A 14072-nucleotide genomic window follows, 5' to 3' on the forward strand; every position below is an offset into this window, starting at 1 on the left:
TACTGAATTCAGTTGCTTGACGTGATTATATTAATCTTTGCCCGGTGTGTTTATATTTCCCTTTATAGCTTGCCAAAAATATTGGGAATGCGGGATTTAATGAAATTATGGAATTTTGTTTGCCGGGAGATGAAATGGTCAAACCCAACCCAAGCAGTGATATGTGAGTATGAAACACTGAAAGTATAGAAAGCTTTTACAGTGTAGTGATTAAGAATGTGAGTTGGGCCGTCCCTGGTTCAAATACTGCCCTCACTGTGAACTTGTCAGTTGACCTAAAACAAGTCACTGCTCTCTCTGCCTCCAAGCCCGCCCGCCCGCCCGCCCGCCCGCCCGCCCCCACTTGCAATTTGGGTGAATTTATTGCAGTCGTTGACCAGTTTATAGAAACAGAAAAACCCACAATAGTCAGCACTTTCTAAACAGGCAACAATCAGCATGAAATTTAAGCAGGGCTGCAGGAATATGAACTTATAGAACTGTTCTAAGGATTGCTGAGATGATATATGTGAATGTTTACTAGCAATAGTTCCATTAACAACTCTCGTTTGCCAGAGACAGGACGAAAAGAGAATAGTCTCAGGAAAGGAGACTATTGGGGAACAAGAAAATACTGAGTTCATAAACTCTTTGATTGGAAAGAGGATCCCATTAATTGGCTAGGGTTGCCATGCGTCTGGATTGTCTGCTATTCCAATGCCGGACTTAGCTTCTGGGGACAATTTCGGCCAAATGTCCGGATTTTTGAAAAAAAACAACAACCCCAAATAACCTCAACTTTTTGTGTCTGGATTTTTACTTCTTGAAATACGGCAACCCTAAATTAGCAAAAGGATCCCATCAATCCATGTGTCAAGGCTAAATTAATTTTTTAAAAAATAAATAAATTGTGAGTCTCTCGGAACAACTAATTCTGGTTTAAAACAGACAGCAAGTTATAGCCTAAGACCTCCATGTGTGTAAGAAGCTATGCTTTATGATGATGCCACACTTTGGTAAATGGACATCTGGCAACCATAGTCATGAAAGTCAACTATAATAATTGAAGTCATGCACAATATATAACCCTTGTTTAATGACTAAAATAAGCTTAAATTGCTATTTTTAGGAATCAAATTGAAAACGTCAACCTCCACAAGTGTACAGATCACATTCTCACACAGATGTAAGTGACTCTCAAAGCCTTCTCATAAAATTCCTTCGCTTCATTTAAAGGAGCAATTGGAGGGGAAAGAAATTTGGGCATAGCCCCATAAATTAAGCAAGTTGCTCGTTAGGGAACTGCAGCAGCGTTAGCAGTGTGAGCAAAAACTTCAAGGATGGCTTTCTGCTGGAACACAAATTCCTATTTTGTTTATTTCATGAAATTTATACGCGGCATGATTGTAAAAAATAATATAAAATAAGAATCCAAAGCCATTTATGAAAAAGCTAAAACAATAAAATCATCAGTAAGAAGAATGAATAACAATGTAAAACTTTTGAAAAGATAAAATAACAGGGGACTGGAAACAGATCAGAATTGTAGCAACAAATAAATAAAGTTGATATTTATTTCCCTTCCACAAACATAAGAGCTGTTTCTGTGGACAAAAGGGACTTTTGTAGGAGTAGGACAGAGGGGGAGGTAGGTGGGTTTTTCCCTGATTTGCCCTACTTCTCCAGCCCTCTGGAGCAGCTTTTCAGGAGACAGGAAGAATCAGCAGAAAATCGCACATCCCTTTATTTTTGTGGGATCATCCTGCAAGTGGCGTTTCACAGGAACTCTCTGGATCAAACATCTTTTTTTTCCTATCCAGTTTGGTGACATTTTTATAAACATAGGAGGTAACTCTTGGTTTCTGTGCTTCTAAAGAAATGGCAGGGAAAGGTGTCATGATCTGCCAAGGTGCATTCTGAATAAAATTTCAGTGTACAGTCATACCTTGGATCCCGAATGCCTTGCGAGTCGAACGTTTTGGCTCCCGAACGCTGCAAACCCGGAAGTGAGTGTTCCGGATAGTGAACATTCTTTGGAACCCGAACGTCCAACGGGGCTTCCGCGGCTTCCGATTGAAGCTCCTACAGCCAATTGGAAGCCGCGCTTTGGGTTCCGAAAGTTTTGGAAGTTGGACGGACTTCCAGAACGGATTCCGTTTGACTTCCGAGGTACCACTGTAGTAGCAAATAATTTATTTATTTATTTTTTAAAAAACTTACCTTACATCTTTCCCCCAAGGAGCTAAAGGGGGCAGGCAAGCTTGTATCCTCAGAACAACCCCGTGAGATAGGTTAGCCTGAGAGACTGTGACTTGGCCCAAGATCACCCAGTGAACTTTATGGCTGAGTTGGGATTTAAACTCTGGCCTCCCAGGTCCTAGTCCAATATTACACCACACTGTTCCTCATTTATATTAAAAATAACCTAGTGAAAAGCTTGAAAAGATCAAGTAGCTCAACAAGAAAGGAAGAACTGATAGATACACATTTCCTCCCTGCCTCCGATGATAGCAAAGAAGAAAAGTTGGGACTTAAAATTACCTTGCAGATTTTCCAGCTTTTTAGTCACAAAGGCAGACTAAAGCCTAAAAAACTGGTGTTTGAATGGAACGTACGAGATCTGGTTATCCTCTGTAATCTGTAACACATTCCATGTTAAATCACACATGACAGCAAACTTAAGCAACTGACCTCGAGATAAATAATGTAAAATGGTAACAGAACAGTCTGCCTTTTAAGTTCAATGCAGGGGGTTCCCCTTGAATTGTTGGAAGAGCACATCCATCGAATGACCCTGCAATTAGTTTTAATTCAATTTGCAAAGTAATTTTATGCATTTCCTGAAAAAGACCTAAAGAAAACAGATTTTTATGGAAACAAGTAGAGTTTATTCATTCACCCCAGTCAATCAGATGGTTGTTTGTACAAGTAAACAGTCATAACTACAAAACTTTCACATATATGTTACAGAGTGATCATAGTGGCCCTGTTTGCATGTCGTGGTTAGCCATAGTTAGGGGTTTACTGTGAACACACCAATTTCGCCTGCTTTCTTCCTCCCTGCTAGCACATGGGGAAACCAAATCATGATACCTGGGCCTTAAGCATTATGTCCAAACCAGGGATTATTATTTTATTTGCTCCAAGCAAACCATGATCTGCAACCAAGGTTTGTTTGTGGCTTCGTGGTTTGTTTGGAACAAAATAAACCACGATCAGTAGTTCTGATGCTAAGACAGCGATTGTGGTTTGTTTCCCCTATGGGCTAGGGAAGAGAAACAAAGTGGATGAGATTGGTGCATTCTTAGTAAACCCTTTACTGTGATAGGCAAACAAGGCCATTGAAAATGAAACCCAAACCATTTCTATCAGCCTTTTTTTTGTAATTTGAAGTATTGCAGCCTGCGTAATATTGTGAAGCGAGTCTCATTTCAAGTTTGCATAAAATAAAATCACACCTCATTTCAGGAATGCAAGAAAAGATTATATTAATGCCAAATATATTGAAAGAAAATATGCAAGGAAGAAACACTCAGACAATGCAGCTAAACTGCAGAGCCTCTGTGAAGCGGTCAGAACCAGAGACATTTTTGGATTGGTTCAAGTGTATGCTGAGAATGTGGATCTCACAGAGAAAATTCCACTCGCAAATGGGCATGTAAGTGTGGAATTTCTTCTGTTATCGGCATATTAACATGTTATCTGCTGTCTTTGTGGAAATGAGATTGTAACTAATTTGCAGTCGCTCACTTGAAATGTTAAAAGGATGACTGTTTGCAAAAGAAGTCAGAGAAACGGCATCTATCAAAATGGCTCGTCCATCTGTTATCAAACCGCATTATTAAGAATAGACAATGTAAAACACAAAGGTGAAAAGATTTTGCACCTTCCACTGGATATGGGTGGGAGCATACAGAAATCTAAACAAAGGGGGATGGATCCAGACATAGAGTGAAATCCAACATCCCATGAGCAGATTCTGGTTTACATAATAGGTCTTCGCTTCCTCCCCACTATGCACCCCCCCTCCCAACTGATCTGGAGGGCTTCCCAATACTCCAGAGCAGATTTTCAGGGCATGTAGGGAGAAAGAGAAGAATGTGAAATCCCATTGCGCAAGAGAAATCCATTCTGCTTGTGCACAGACCTCATTGGAGCACTGGTGGCCAAGCTTAAAGTAGACCTGGTTAAATCAATGGGCCATGCATTAATCATGATCTGTTCAAAACACGGCTAAGTTCGGATCCATCTCAGGTCTATTGTTTCTACATTTGCAACTTTGAAAATGCAGTTTTATGGGATGAGTGTAACTGCTGCACTTCTGTTTCTCATTTATTTTTTTGGAACTTGGGCCTCCTGCTAAACCAGCTCTTATCTTCCGCTCTCCACCACCCTCATTCTTCTTCCTTCGCTTTGGCAAGCGAGGACACAGAATATTCACGGACAGCTACTGCTGTGTGGCTAAGTTTCTACGTACTATTGATTCATCCTTAATAGTACAATTACAAATCCTGTTTAGCCATTATTAATGAAGCATGGCTTAACATCCTACTAGCCTGGTACCATTTGAAAATTAAATAACCATTATTAGCCAAGTGCTAAATCCCCAGAGTGGTTTAATCCTTAGAAGTACTATGATAGTTGCTTCTATACATTTTAATACTGTTCAATTAGTTCTGTAAAACTAATGAGTTGACTGATAAATTAGCATAAAATAATTCAGCTCGCTGTTTTTCTAATTAACTTACTTGCTGGACCCTATATGCCTTCTTTGACAATAAAGAACAGCACCATCCTAACTCTTAAGCTTTGAGCTTTCTGTATTATTTGTATCAAGGGATAGCCAGATCCCACCAGTTCTCTGTGCTTTGACATCCCTGCCCTGTTCACCTTCTTGTTTAGCACAAAGCACTCAAACAGGCCCCTCTGAATTTGGAGGCTTGTAGCATTGGTTTATAAATACCTATAGTGTACATCAGAGCTTTCCAAACTGTGTGTCGCAACCCATTAGTGTGTTGGCTGCAGTGTGTAGGTGTGTTGCATGAACACACACATCCCGTGCTCCTCCCAGAGCTGGGAAGGGGTTAGCTTAACCTCCACCTTGCTAGTAAAACTGAATTACTGCGTCACGAAATGTAAAGGTAAAGGGACCCCTGACGTCACGAAATGATGCATGTGTAAAAAGTGTGTCACCAACATAAAAAGTTTGGGAAGTTTTGCTGTACATGTTACCTTCTCTAAATGTCCTATGCATGCACATTTTCCTATATGTTCCTTTGGTTTCTTGAAATGAGTTTATTTCAAGAGTGGCTGGGGCAACTCAGGCAGATGAGCAGGGGTATAAATATTATTGTTATGGTCATTATAATATTTCTACCCTTTCCCCGTTTAGATGACCTGGAACAATTAACATTATCATCACTTAGGGATGAATTGCCTTAAATCAAAGCCATATTTTGACAGTGATGACCAAAGCCAGCTATAGTAAAGTCTTTTTAAAAATTGTTTAGCATAATGTAACAATAAATATGGTATTTAAAAATACGGAGGTATCTCCAAAAAAACCTTCCTTGCTTGCTATTGGTCAAAACACACCATATGATTTCAGGAACAAGACGAAACTGCCCTTCATCTCGCTGTGAGATCTGTTGATCGGACCTCACTCCACATAGTTGACTTCTTGGTGCAGAACAGGTGAGCGGTTCTATCATTATTTAAACACTTTTCATTTTCATATTTGAATTAAGAAAGGCAAGATTTTAGTTTGAAAACAAAAACAAACCTGCTGTAATATTCGTTGATAGCATAAAGCAAGCTTTTTGAGAGTTAGACTACACTGTGCACGTGAACTAAACTTTTACCCTTTTCCTTCCGTGTAGTGGCAACCTGGACAAGCAGACATGCAAAGGTAGCACTGCTCTTCATTATTGTTGCTTGACAGATAATGTTGAGTGCCTCAAACTGCTCCTGAGAGGGAAGGCTTCCATCGAAATAGGTAAGAGTGACCCCTCTGTTCTTTAAATCAATCCCACAACCCTTCCACACACAGACAATTGGTGATAGGGGCACATGGACGCTTGCAGTGACTTTGGCCAGTTTCTTTCCATGTTTTACGTAGAGCTCCTTAGAAGCCAATACAGTGGTACCTTGGTTCTTGAATGACTTAGTTGTCGAAAAAATTGGTTCCCGAATACTGAAAACCCGGAAGTAAGTGTTCCGATGCAGCTTCTGCTTGAATGCAGGAAGCTCCTGCAGCCAATCAGAGGCCACACCTTCATTTTCGAATGGACTCCCGGAACGGATTAAGTTCGAGAGCCAAGGTACTACTGTACTTGAAATGAAGATTATTGAGACCATGTGCAAATTTGTATTTTAAGTCAAATGTTTGCTTACTAAGTTACCACTGCTTTCATGGAGTTTTCATGGTACCTGTGAGGCATCATTCTTTCTTATTAATGTACGTACTTGATTTAATTCATGTCCCACTGTATTGTATAAGCTCGCAGCAGTTTATGGGAATGTTTTCTAAATGTTTACAACAAATACTGCATTAACCCAATGGCATAGAATCCAACTGAGTAATACGATGGAATATTTACTATGAGCAAAATGTTTGCGCTAAGCTGAGGCAGCACATTTTATACTATGGGCACAATCCAGCTACATTTAACTAATTTTTAAAGTCTCATTGGGGAGTTAAGCGCATACTTTTCTGTCTCCTGTTGGAATGAGCGATTCCTAAAAATGCACTCTCTGTCCCCCAACTCCCAAGTTCTGCCTTCAGATTTAGAAGTCATATTCATTTTTAGTGACATAAGATTTCAGACAAGAATGCAACGTTTTCTTCCTGTTGCTTTATATAGCCAATGATGCTGGAGAGACGCCGCTCGATATAGCTAAACGCTTAAAACACACGCGCTGTGAAGAGCTGGTAAGATTTATTTTTTCTTTTGTGTGCTCTCCGAGGCTGAGCTGTTTCTGGATTATTTAGCAGCTTGCCATGAGGTTTCTGTGGTAGTCAAGAATGGTGGAAAACTTGTAAATAAATATTTGTTTTAGTTGACCTCTTGAGATCCTTGAAAACAGCAGACATGTGCCTTGCATCCATTGAGTGCTTAAATTGTTGCTTTTTCTGAAGGAAGGAAGAAACGAATCAAGATTTCACATAATGTGAAAGAAAGGGAATTTACGGCATTAATTAATTAATTAAATTTATATACTGCCCTTCATCCAAAGGGCACAGGGCAGTTTACAGTAGCTGACTGTGCTGAATGGTGTCTCCTTCTTGGTACCTTAGCTCACCCAAGCTCTGGCTGGAAGACTTAATTCTCATGTTCATGTAGAATATGAGTGGCGATTACTTCATGAAGACCTGGATGAAAGTGATGATGATGTGGATGGAAATTTACAGGTATGCATTTAGAAGATCAGAAACCCAACGTTTAAAAAAAAAATTAATGGAAATGTTCCTGCCTGGAACAAGAGTAATATTATCATCACTGTGTTCTTTGTAAGAAATATTGCTGATAATTTTAATGGTGCTGCGCTCCTCTTGCACTGGCTTGAAGTCTGTTTAACTTAAGGCAATATATAAACGAAACTCATTGTGTTCCTGCCTGATGAAGATAGAATTAAATGATGGGTGTAAAGGCTGCTTAGAAAGAAGAGATTATAGAACAAATAGGGACATAGGAAGCCACCTTACCTGGTCAGACCATTGGTCTATCTAGTTCAGTGTGGTCTACAGTGATTGGCTGCATCTCTCCAGGTTGTCAGGCAGGGAATGTTCCCATCCCTACCTGTACATGCTGCAACGTGTACCTGGGAACATAACAGAAGGTTCCCCTTCTAAGTAGGAAGTGGTATTTGTATTGCAAAACCCTGTGCCTGCCTTACAAGGTTTTCGCTCAGCCATTTTGTTCAACCTCGACTCTGCTGCTTTCCAACTCAGTGGTAAAGGTGGGAATTAGGAAGCATTTTGGTGCTCACTCACTATTAATAGGCTTTCAGGCCCCAGGGACTCTTGAAAAGAAGATTAAGGGCTATTAATGACACAACTAATGTCTTTTCTGTGCTTGATGACATGGCTGAATGCGGCCGCTGCATGTGCGTTTATTTGCCTTTGAGTTGGGCTACAATTGTCTTTGTAGGGATGAAAAATGGAGGTCAGCTCCTCTGATCTTTTTATCGGGAAATGTTAGAGAGTCACCAGCCATTTGCCTTGATTTATTCAGAAATCAATAGGGACACATGCCTCTCTGAAATAAACCTTCAACAACAAAACCAGGTAGAAAGTTAACAAAGTTTTTACCAAAGTCAGCATGCTAAGGGTCAAAGATGGCAAGTGATTAATTTAAAACATGTCCCTTTCCTCCAGAAAGAGAGAGAGAGAGAGATGGTTTTGCTTTTATTAATCATTGAGAGGTTGGGTTGTTGGGTTTTTTAAAATGAATGTTTTCTTCGATTCTAGACTTAATAGTTTTAAATGTATATACAAAGGAAATTTTGAGCAGTGCCATTTTGTTTGTAGAAATGCCTGTTAATTTAAGCACAGTGAGTACACGCGGCCTTAACAGTATGGACCTATGTGTCCAGCAACACTGGATTTAATGGGCCACCTATGATCTTCCAGAAGTTGTTGGACTACAACTCCCACAATCCTTGACCATTGGCTGTGCTTGCTGGGCCTGATGGGAACTGGAATCCCACAACTGGAGGCGCCACAAGCTAACCACCTGCGCCCAAGTGTTATTTATTTTTACTCTTGTTTTATTGTATATCCTACCCTTCCTCCTGAACTAGCCCAGGGCAACTGTGAGTGTGCTTAGGATTTCAGCCTCAGTTAAAGCAAAACAGATATTAGCTCCCTAGTGTGCGCTGCATTTTTTTTATATCCGGTTTTGAAACACTTGCCCACATGACTCTCTCTTGTATTCTTCCTTCCTTTTTAAGCAACCAAGCCCTAACCGAAGAGAGGACAGGCCTGTGAGTTTCTATCAGCTAGGATCGAGCCAGCTTCAGCCTAACGTGGCATCTTTGGCTAGAGATGCTGCCAATATAGCCAAGGACAAGCAAAGAGGCTTTATGCCGAGCCTCTTGCAGAACGAGACCTATGGAGCCATACTCAGTAGCAGCCCACCTCCTACGCAGCCTGCAGCACCAGTCACAAGTGCACCTCCTTTGCCTCCCAGGAATATTGGGAAAGGTAACTAACATTTTGCAAGAGGTGGGAGTTCAACAGTTTTCTTTCTTTCTCTCTTGGAGATTTTAGCTTGACAGTTGTTTTCTCCAGGTAGGTATATTGAAACTATAAATTGCTGTGCGGTGGGGGTGGGGGTGACCCTTCTCCTCCTCCTCTTTCAAATTTGGATGAATCTGCACTTTCTATTTTGGGCGTTCACAGTGCAGAAGGGGGAGGACAAGAAAGGAAAAGAATCACATAATCAAATGACTGATTCCTGGGGAGGCCCCCCTGAACACAATGTCTCAGGCTGAAATCCTATGCTGAAGTTATATAAGTTGAGTAGCAGCTTTAGCAGAAACCCCACTGTGCCAGTTATGCAGCTACTGCGATAAAAGATGCTGGTGGAATACCTCGGAAACACTGGCAGAATGACTGGGACGAGGCCGAGTTGTGGGCGGTACATTTGCAACGATACCCTCGATTGCTTCAATCCACGCCAGGGCCCCTGTCAAAAGCGCAGCCTTGCACCAACAGGAGCTCCCCTTCTTGACTTCAAATTAAAATGGAGGTGGGGTAAAAATTAGCTGCCCCTTTGCAGACAACTGTCTCACTCATGTTGCTATGACAGAACATAGTTTCTGTACCGTAGGGTATGGTCCAGTCACAGCACACATGCGCCAGTTTATAAACGGAACTGAGCTGATGGGGCACGTGGAACTGGGCCCCTATAGAACTCTGGTTAGCAGAGGCAGGGCAAAAGTGCACCTTGTGTGCAACGCAAGCGCTCGGCAGAAGACTGCCTGCCCTCTTGACACTCGTGGGAATTTCAGCCCGTTGTTAACACTTCTCCACCTAGAACCCTTGTATGTACCTCATTCCAGGCACAAACACCCAGCACTGAACTCCACTCCCAACAGCTAGGGGATACCTAGGCAGTGCACCCCACAGGCCTGCTGGGAAACTCCTGGCACAGCTGTCCTATTGGTGCTGGAGAGAAGGTCACATGGGTTGCTCAGGCAGGGGCAAATTTGCTCAGGCAAACTTGGACTAGATGACTATCAAGGTCCCTCCCAGTTCTACAATTCTTTTGGCCCATTCATTGCTGCTCCTTCTGATTAGCTCATGGCGTGCTGAGAACAGAACCATTTATCATTTCTTAGTATGGAGTTATACCCTGGATTGAAACCAGGGACTTTCAGCATGTAAAACCTGAGCTGCCAACTAGGGCTTGTTCCTGGTGATTGCCCCTTGGTGTGTCTGTTTCTCGTTTCCTGCAGCAGCTAAGTTGTCAGGGAACTGCTGTGTGGTGGTTGCAGGGTGGGCTGCCTGCTTCCCAACTAGTCCTGGTGACTTCTGCTGCTGGTGTGTGTCTGTGGCTGCCCTAGTGGCATGTCCTGGTTCCCCGCTTGGCTGGGGAGATTTTCTCTGGGTGGGTCTTGAACCCGATATATATGCTCCATGGACTCCCCCTGTCTCCCCCCCCCCTTTGTGCACTTTTCTCCAAAATCGTGGCTGTGAAGGGTGCTTAAGGGGATTCATCCAGTGCTGTGCCATGTGTGGATGTGTTTTGTCGGTGCAATGGGACCTCCATGTCCACCACCCCACCCCACCCCAAATCAGGTCCAGGGTCCCCCAACCCTCCTGTGATAATTTTGAAGGTGGAGGGGACAGGAGAGAAAGCAGGAACTTTTGTTGCACTCATGAAAGTTGATTGCACCAGCGGAGCTGCAGCGTTGGATACTGCCCTCAGTCTTAAGGGTTGCTTGGGGACTAGCTATAGCAGTGCTATTCCTAGTTGTGCCTCTGGAATTTATGGGCTTGGGCATTGCCTTGCGTGTTTTGTGCAATTTGGGGTACAGGGGCATGTCCTGATCATCCTATGTTCATTGGCTCTCTTCGTGTGGGTGCCAGCAGTGGCATAGTCTCATGAAGGATTGCTACTAGGGCAGCAATCGTTTTGGATGTCATTTTTGGTTTTCTATTTATGCGTCTCCCCCAATCCAGTGAGAACATGCATTGCATAAGGCAGCCATTCTGTCAGTGCAATGGCGGTGGCATATCTCCGTTCCTGTCCCATGGTCAGTATAGGATTGGTGTGCCTATCTAGAGATGAACATAGGATTCCTATAAGAAACACTGTCAGGGCTGAATTTCCTTTCACAGACGACGGCTGTGATTGAAATTGGCGTCTAAAAACACACAGGTGTGTAGACACGCTTTAAATCCATGATTAGTATACACGTCGGTAAATCCGCTCTCCTTCGCCTATTGGTCTTGGCATCATAGGTCCTGCAAGAGAGGGCACTTAAAAATTCATGGTCTTATAGTTATTGGGGACAAAAAATATGTACTAAATATTCCTTTGTTCAGGATGAATGGCTTAAAAAAGATGGAAGTCACACAGCATGTGGAGGAGCTAAATATAAAAACAACAGATTATTGTTTTTTTTCTCCTGAAGCCCTATTGAAGCATTCAGGATTATATGACTGTCTGAGTTGTGAGAGTGGAGCCAGGCACATTTGCCATGTGTGCATCTCCCCCCCCCCCACCAACCTGGTCTGGTACCCCTAAAGCTGTCCACATGCATAGCATGCTATGGCGCAGCTGAATGTGAGTAGGCTGAGCTGGGGCCCTGAATGTTCAGGATGACAGCCTGCACATGTTTGTCAGGCAGCTCCACTGCAGACATGCCCCCAATTTGTGGGCAGATTGGGGGGCTCTTTTGTGGGATGAAGCAGCCAGGGAAGGGAGTGAGAGGGGGTGAGGTGACCCCACTCTCTCCCTTCACACAGTTAACAGTGGTGTGTCGGTTGTACCCAAATAGGACCCTGGTGGCTTTCATAAATAATGTGCTGTCTGGCTAAATGCTTCCTTTCAGCAAACATGGCTGCAGGCCTTGCTTCTTCATTAACTAACAAAAACTTTGCAATCTTCTTTCCTATTACAATTGCTTTAAAAAAGAAATTCTGCCACTGTTCATCAGCAAACTACGATTTACTACTGTTCAAAAAGATTTATGTCTTGTCATATATGCTTTATTATGACTCCGCACGCGCGCACACACACACACACACACACACACACACACACACGTTGTTAAACCTTATTGGATAAAGACCTCCTGGACAAAAATAGCCACGAACGTCTCTGCCCATTTTGCTTCCCCTGCCAACATGCCCCTTGCCTCACCTGCTGTGTGGCATACCTGGAAAGCCGCTTGCTACTGCAGGCAAAAGAGAAGAGCGGATGACAGGAAGCGGAAGCTAACAGGTAGAATAGCCGCCACAGCCTTACCTTGCCCCACTGCATCAGGAGATTTAAAGGTATTAGTCCATTGTCTGGGATAAGAGGAGACAAGCCTATTGCTTACCACCAGCCCATTTTATCAACTCCTGCTCTAAATTTTGGGACTGTTTTGTGCAAAATGATTTCCACAACAACATCCACACCTAATTAGTTTCCCCTCCCCAATTGTACTGTTTTCTAGTAAAATCTTAATAGGCTTAGCTTTGTATGGCAGGAGCCAAGCAGCTGCAAATGGGGGGGGGGGGACGCTTTATGCATCAGTTGATGCGCACCCCATTGAAAAGTATTGCTCTGAGATGATGCAAAAGCCTTCTGTCTGATGATTGGTCCATGGCAGCTCATTCACTTGTGCTTATCCTGTGATATCCCAGTCAGCAAGTGATGAAACACGCAGGTGTGAACAAGGCCTTACAAATCACCCAGTCCTTGTGCCTCTGGCTCACAGCCAGTCAGTCCACTTAAGAAAAAGGTGGTTTTCTCCTCACTTCTCAGCCAGCAGTGATTATGATAATGACACAGTGTTTTCCTTTCTTTTTAGTTCAGTCTTCATTTCTTGGCAGTGCTGTTCAGACAACTCCTTCATCGAACACACTGTGGAAGACAAATTCTTTAGGAATGGAAAGCATAAGCAGGCAAAGGTCTTCATCTGATCCACCAACTGTCCATCCCCCTGTTCCGCCATTGCGTGTAACATCTACAAGTATGTTTGCCCTTTTCCACTGCTTCCTTTGTTTTTGCGGCATCTAATCACGGTTGGCCTCAACTTCCCATTCCACAACTCATGTTTCTTCCTCTCTGGTGGATGTAGTTTTCAGCCTGCTGCTTTTCCATCTGGCTACTTCAACTCACTGTTTGTTAAGACTTCCTGCAACACACTGTTGAGGAATGGATATTTCAGATTAGTTTTGCAAGGAATTCAGGTTGTTCCCTGAACTTTAAGGAAGTTTCTTTAAAAAGACAAAAAGATTGTGGTTTTGATGTTCCTTGTTCCTCTATTAATGTTTACTTCTGAAGGCGTATTACAGATGCACAACTAAAAGTGTGACTTAAAATTACCTACTCATGTTAAACCACCTCTCATGAAGATTAGCCTCACTACCAGTACAAGTACCTCATAGCAAGCAGGCTACTGTTAACTCCAGTTTTAATCTATGAGTTAGCCAGAGCCTCCCACTGCATTGTTTATGTTCAGACATAATTATAAACTATGGTTCACCATTAAGCCAGTGGGCCTCAAACTTCTGCTCCCTCCCATCTTGTGGGAGAAGAAAAGGAGAAGCTTTTGCTTTGGTTTTTGACTAACCACAGTTTTGACAATCTGAGCCCAGACAAACTGTGGTTAGGTCTTAACTGTGGTTTAATGAATCAAACCAACTTCATAAGTTGGCTCATTTAAGTAAACCATAGTTAAAACTAACCCAGTTTGTCCAGGCTCTCACAATGCAATACAATGCATGCGTCCAGGCAGAAATAAGTCCTGTTCAGTTCAGTGTGGGGCTTACTCCCAGAAACATGTGTATAGGATTGCAGCTTCATTGTGTCTTGAGCCTTAGTTTTTGAAGAATTGGTTACATTTTAGAAATTACACAGTTAGGTAGCAAT

At 42.6% G+C, this 14072-nt stretch overlaps 1 protein-coding gene across 4 annotated transcripts in view; it reads left to right on the top strand.

The window, feature by feature from the left end:
- Nucleotides 1–14072, top strand: part of ASAP2 (ArfGAP with SH3 domain, ankyrin repeat and PH domain 2) — a 93052-nt gene that overhangs the window by 69730 nt on the left and 9250 nt on the right. The window contains exons 16-24 of one of the 4 annotated variants that reach the window (XM_035109873.2): nucleotides 69–163; nucleotides 1109–1165; nucleotides 3448–3637; nucleotides 5588–5673; nucleotides 5859–5974; nucleotides 6843–6910; nucleotides 7277–7390; nucleotides 8932–9184; nucleotides 13009–13170. In XM_035109873.2, coding sequence (XP_034965764.2) covers nucleotides 69–163; nucleotides 1109–1165; nucleotides 3448–3637; nucleotides 5588–5673; nucleotides 5859–5974; nucleotides 6843–6910; nucleotides 7277–7390; nucleotides 8932–9184; nucleotides 13009–13170 — 1141 coding nt within the window. The remainder of the gene's footprint in view (nucleotides 1–68; nucleotides 164–1108; nucleotides 1166–3447; nucleotides 3638–5587; nucleotides 5674–5858; nucleotides 5975–6842; nucleotides 6911–7276; nucleotides 7391–8931; nucleotides 9185–13008; nucleotides 13171–14072) is intronic. The other 3 variants (XM_035109874.2, XM_035109871.2, XM_035109872.2) reach the window with 3 other exon arrangements.

Source organism: Zootoca vivipara, chromosome 3, assembly GCF_963506605.1.
Source record: "Zootoca vivipara chromosome 3, rZooViv1.1, whole genome shotgun sequence".
Lineage (NCBI taxonomy): Eukaryota > Metazoa > Chordata > Lepidosauria > Squamata > Lacertidae > Zootoca > Zootoca vivipara.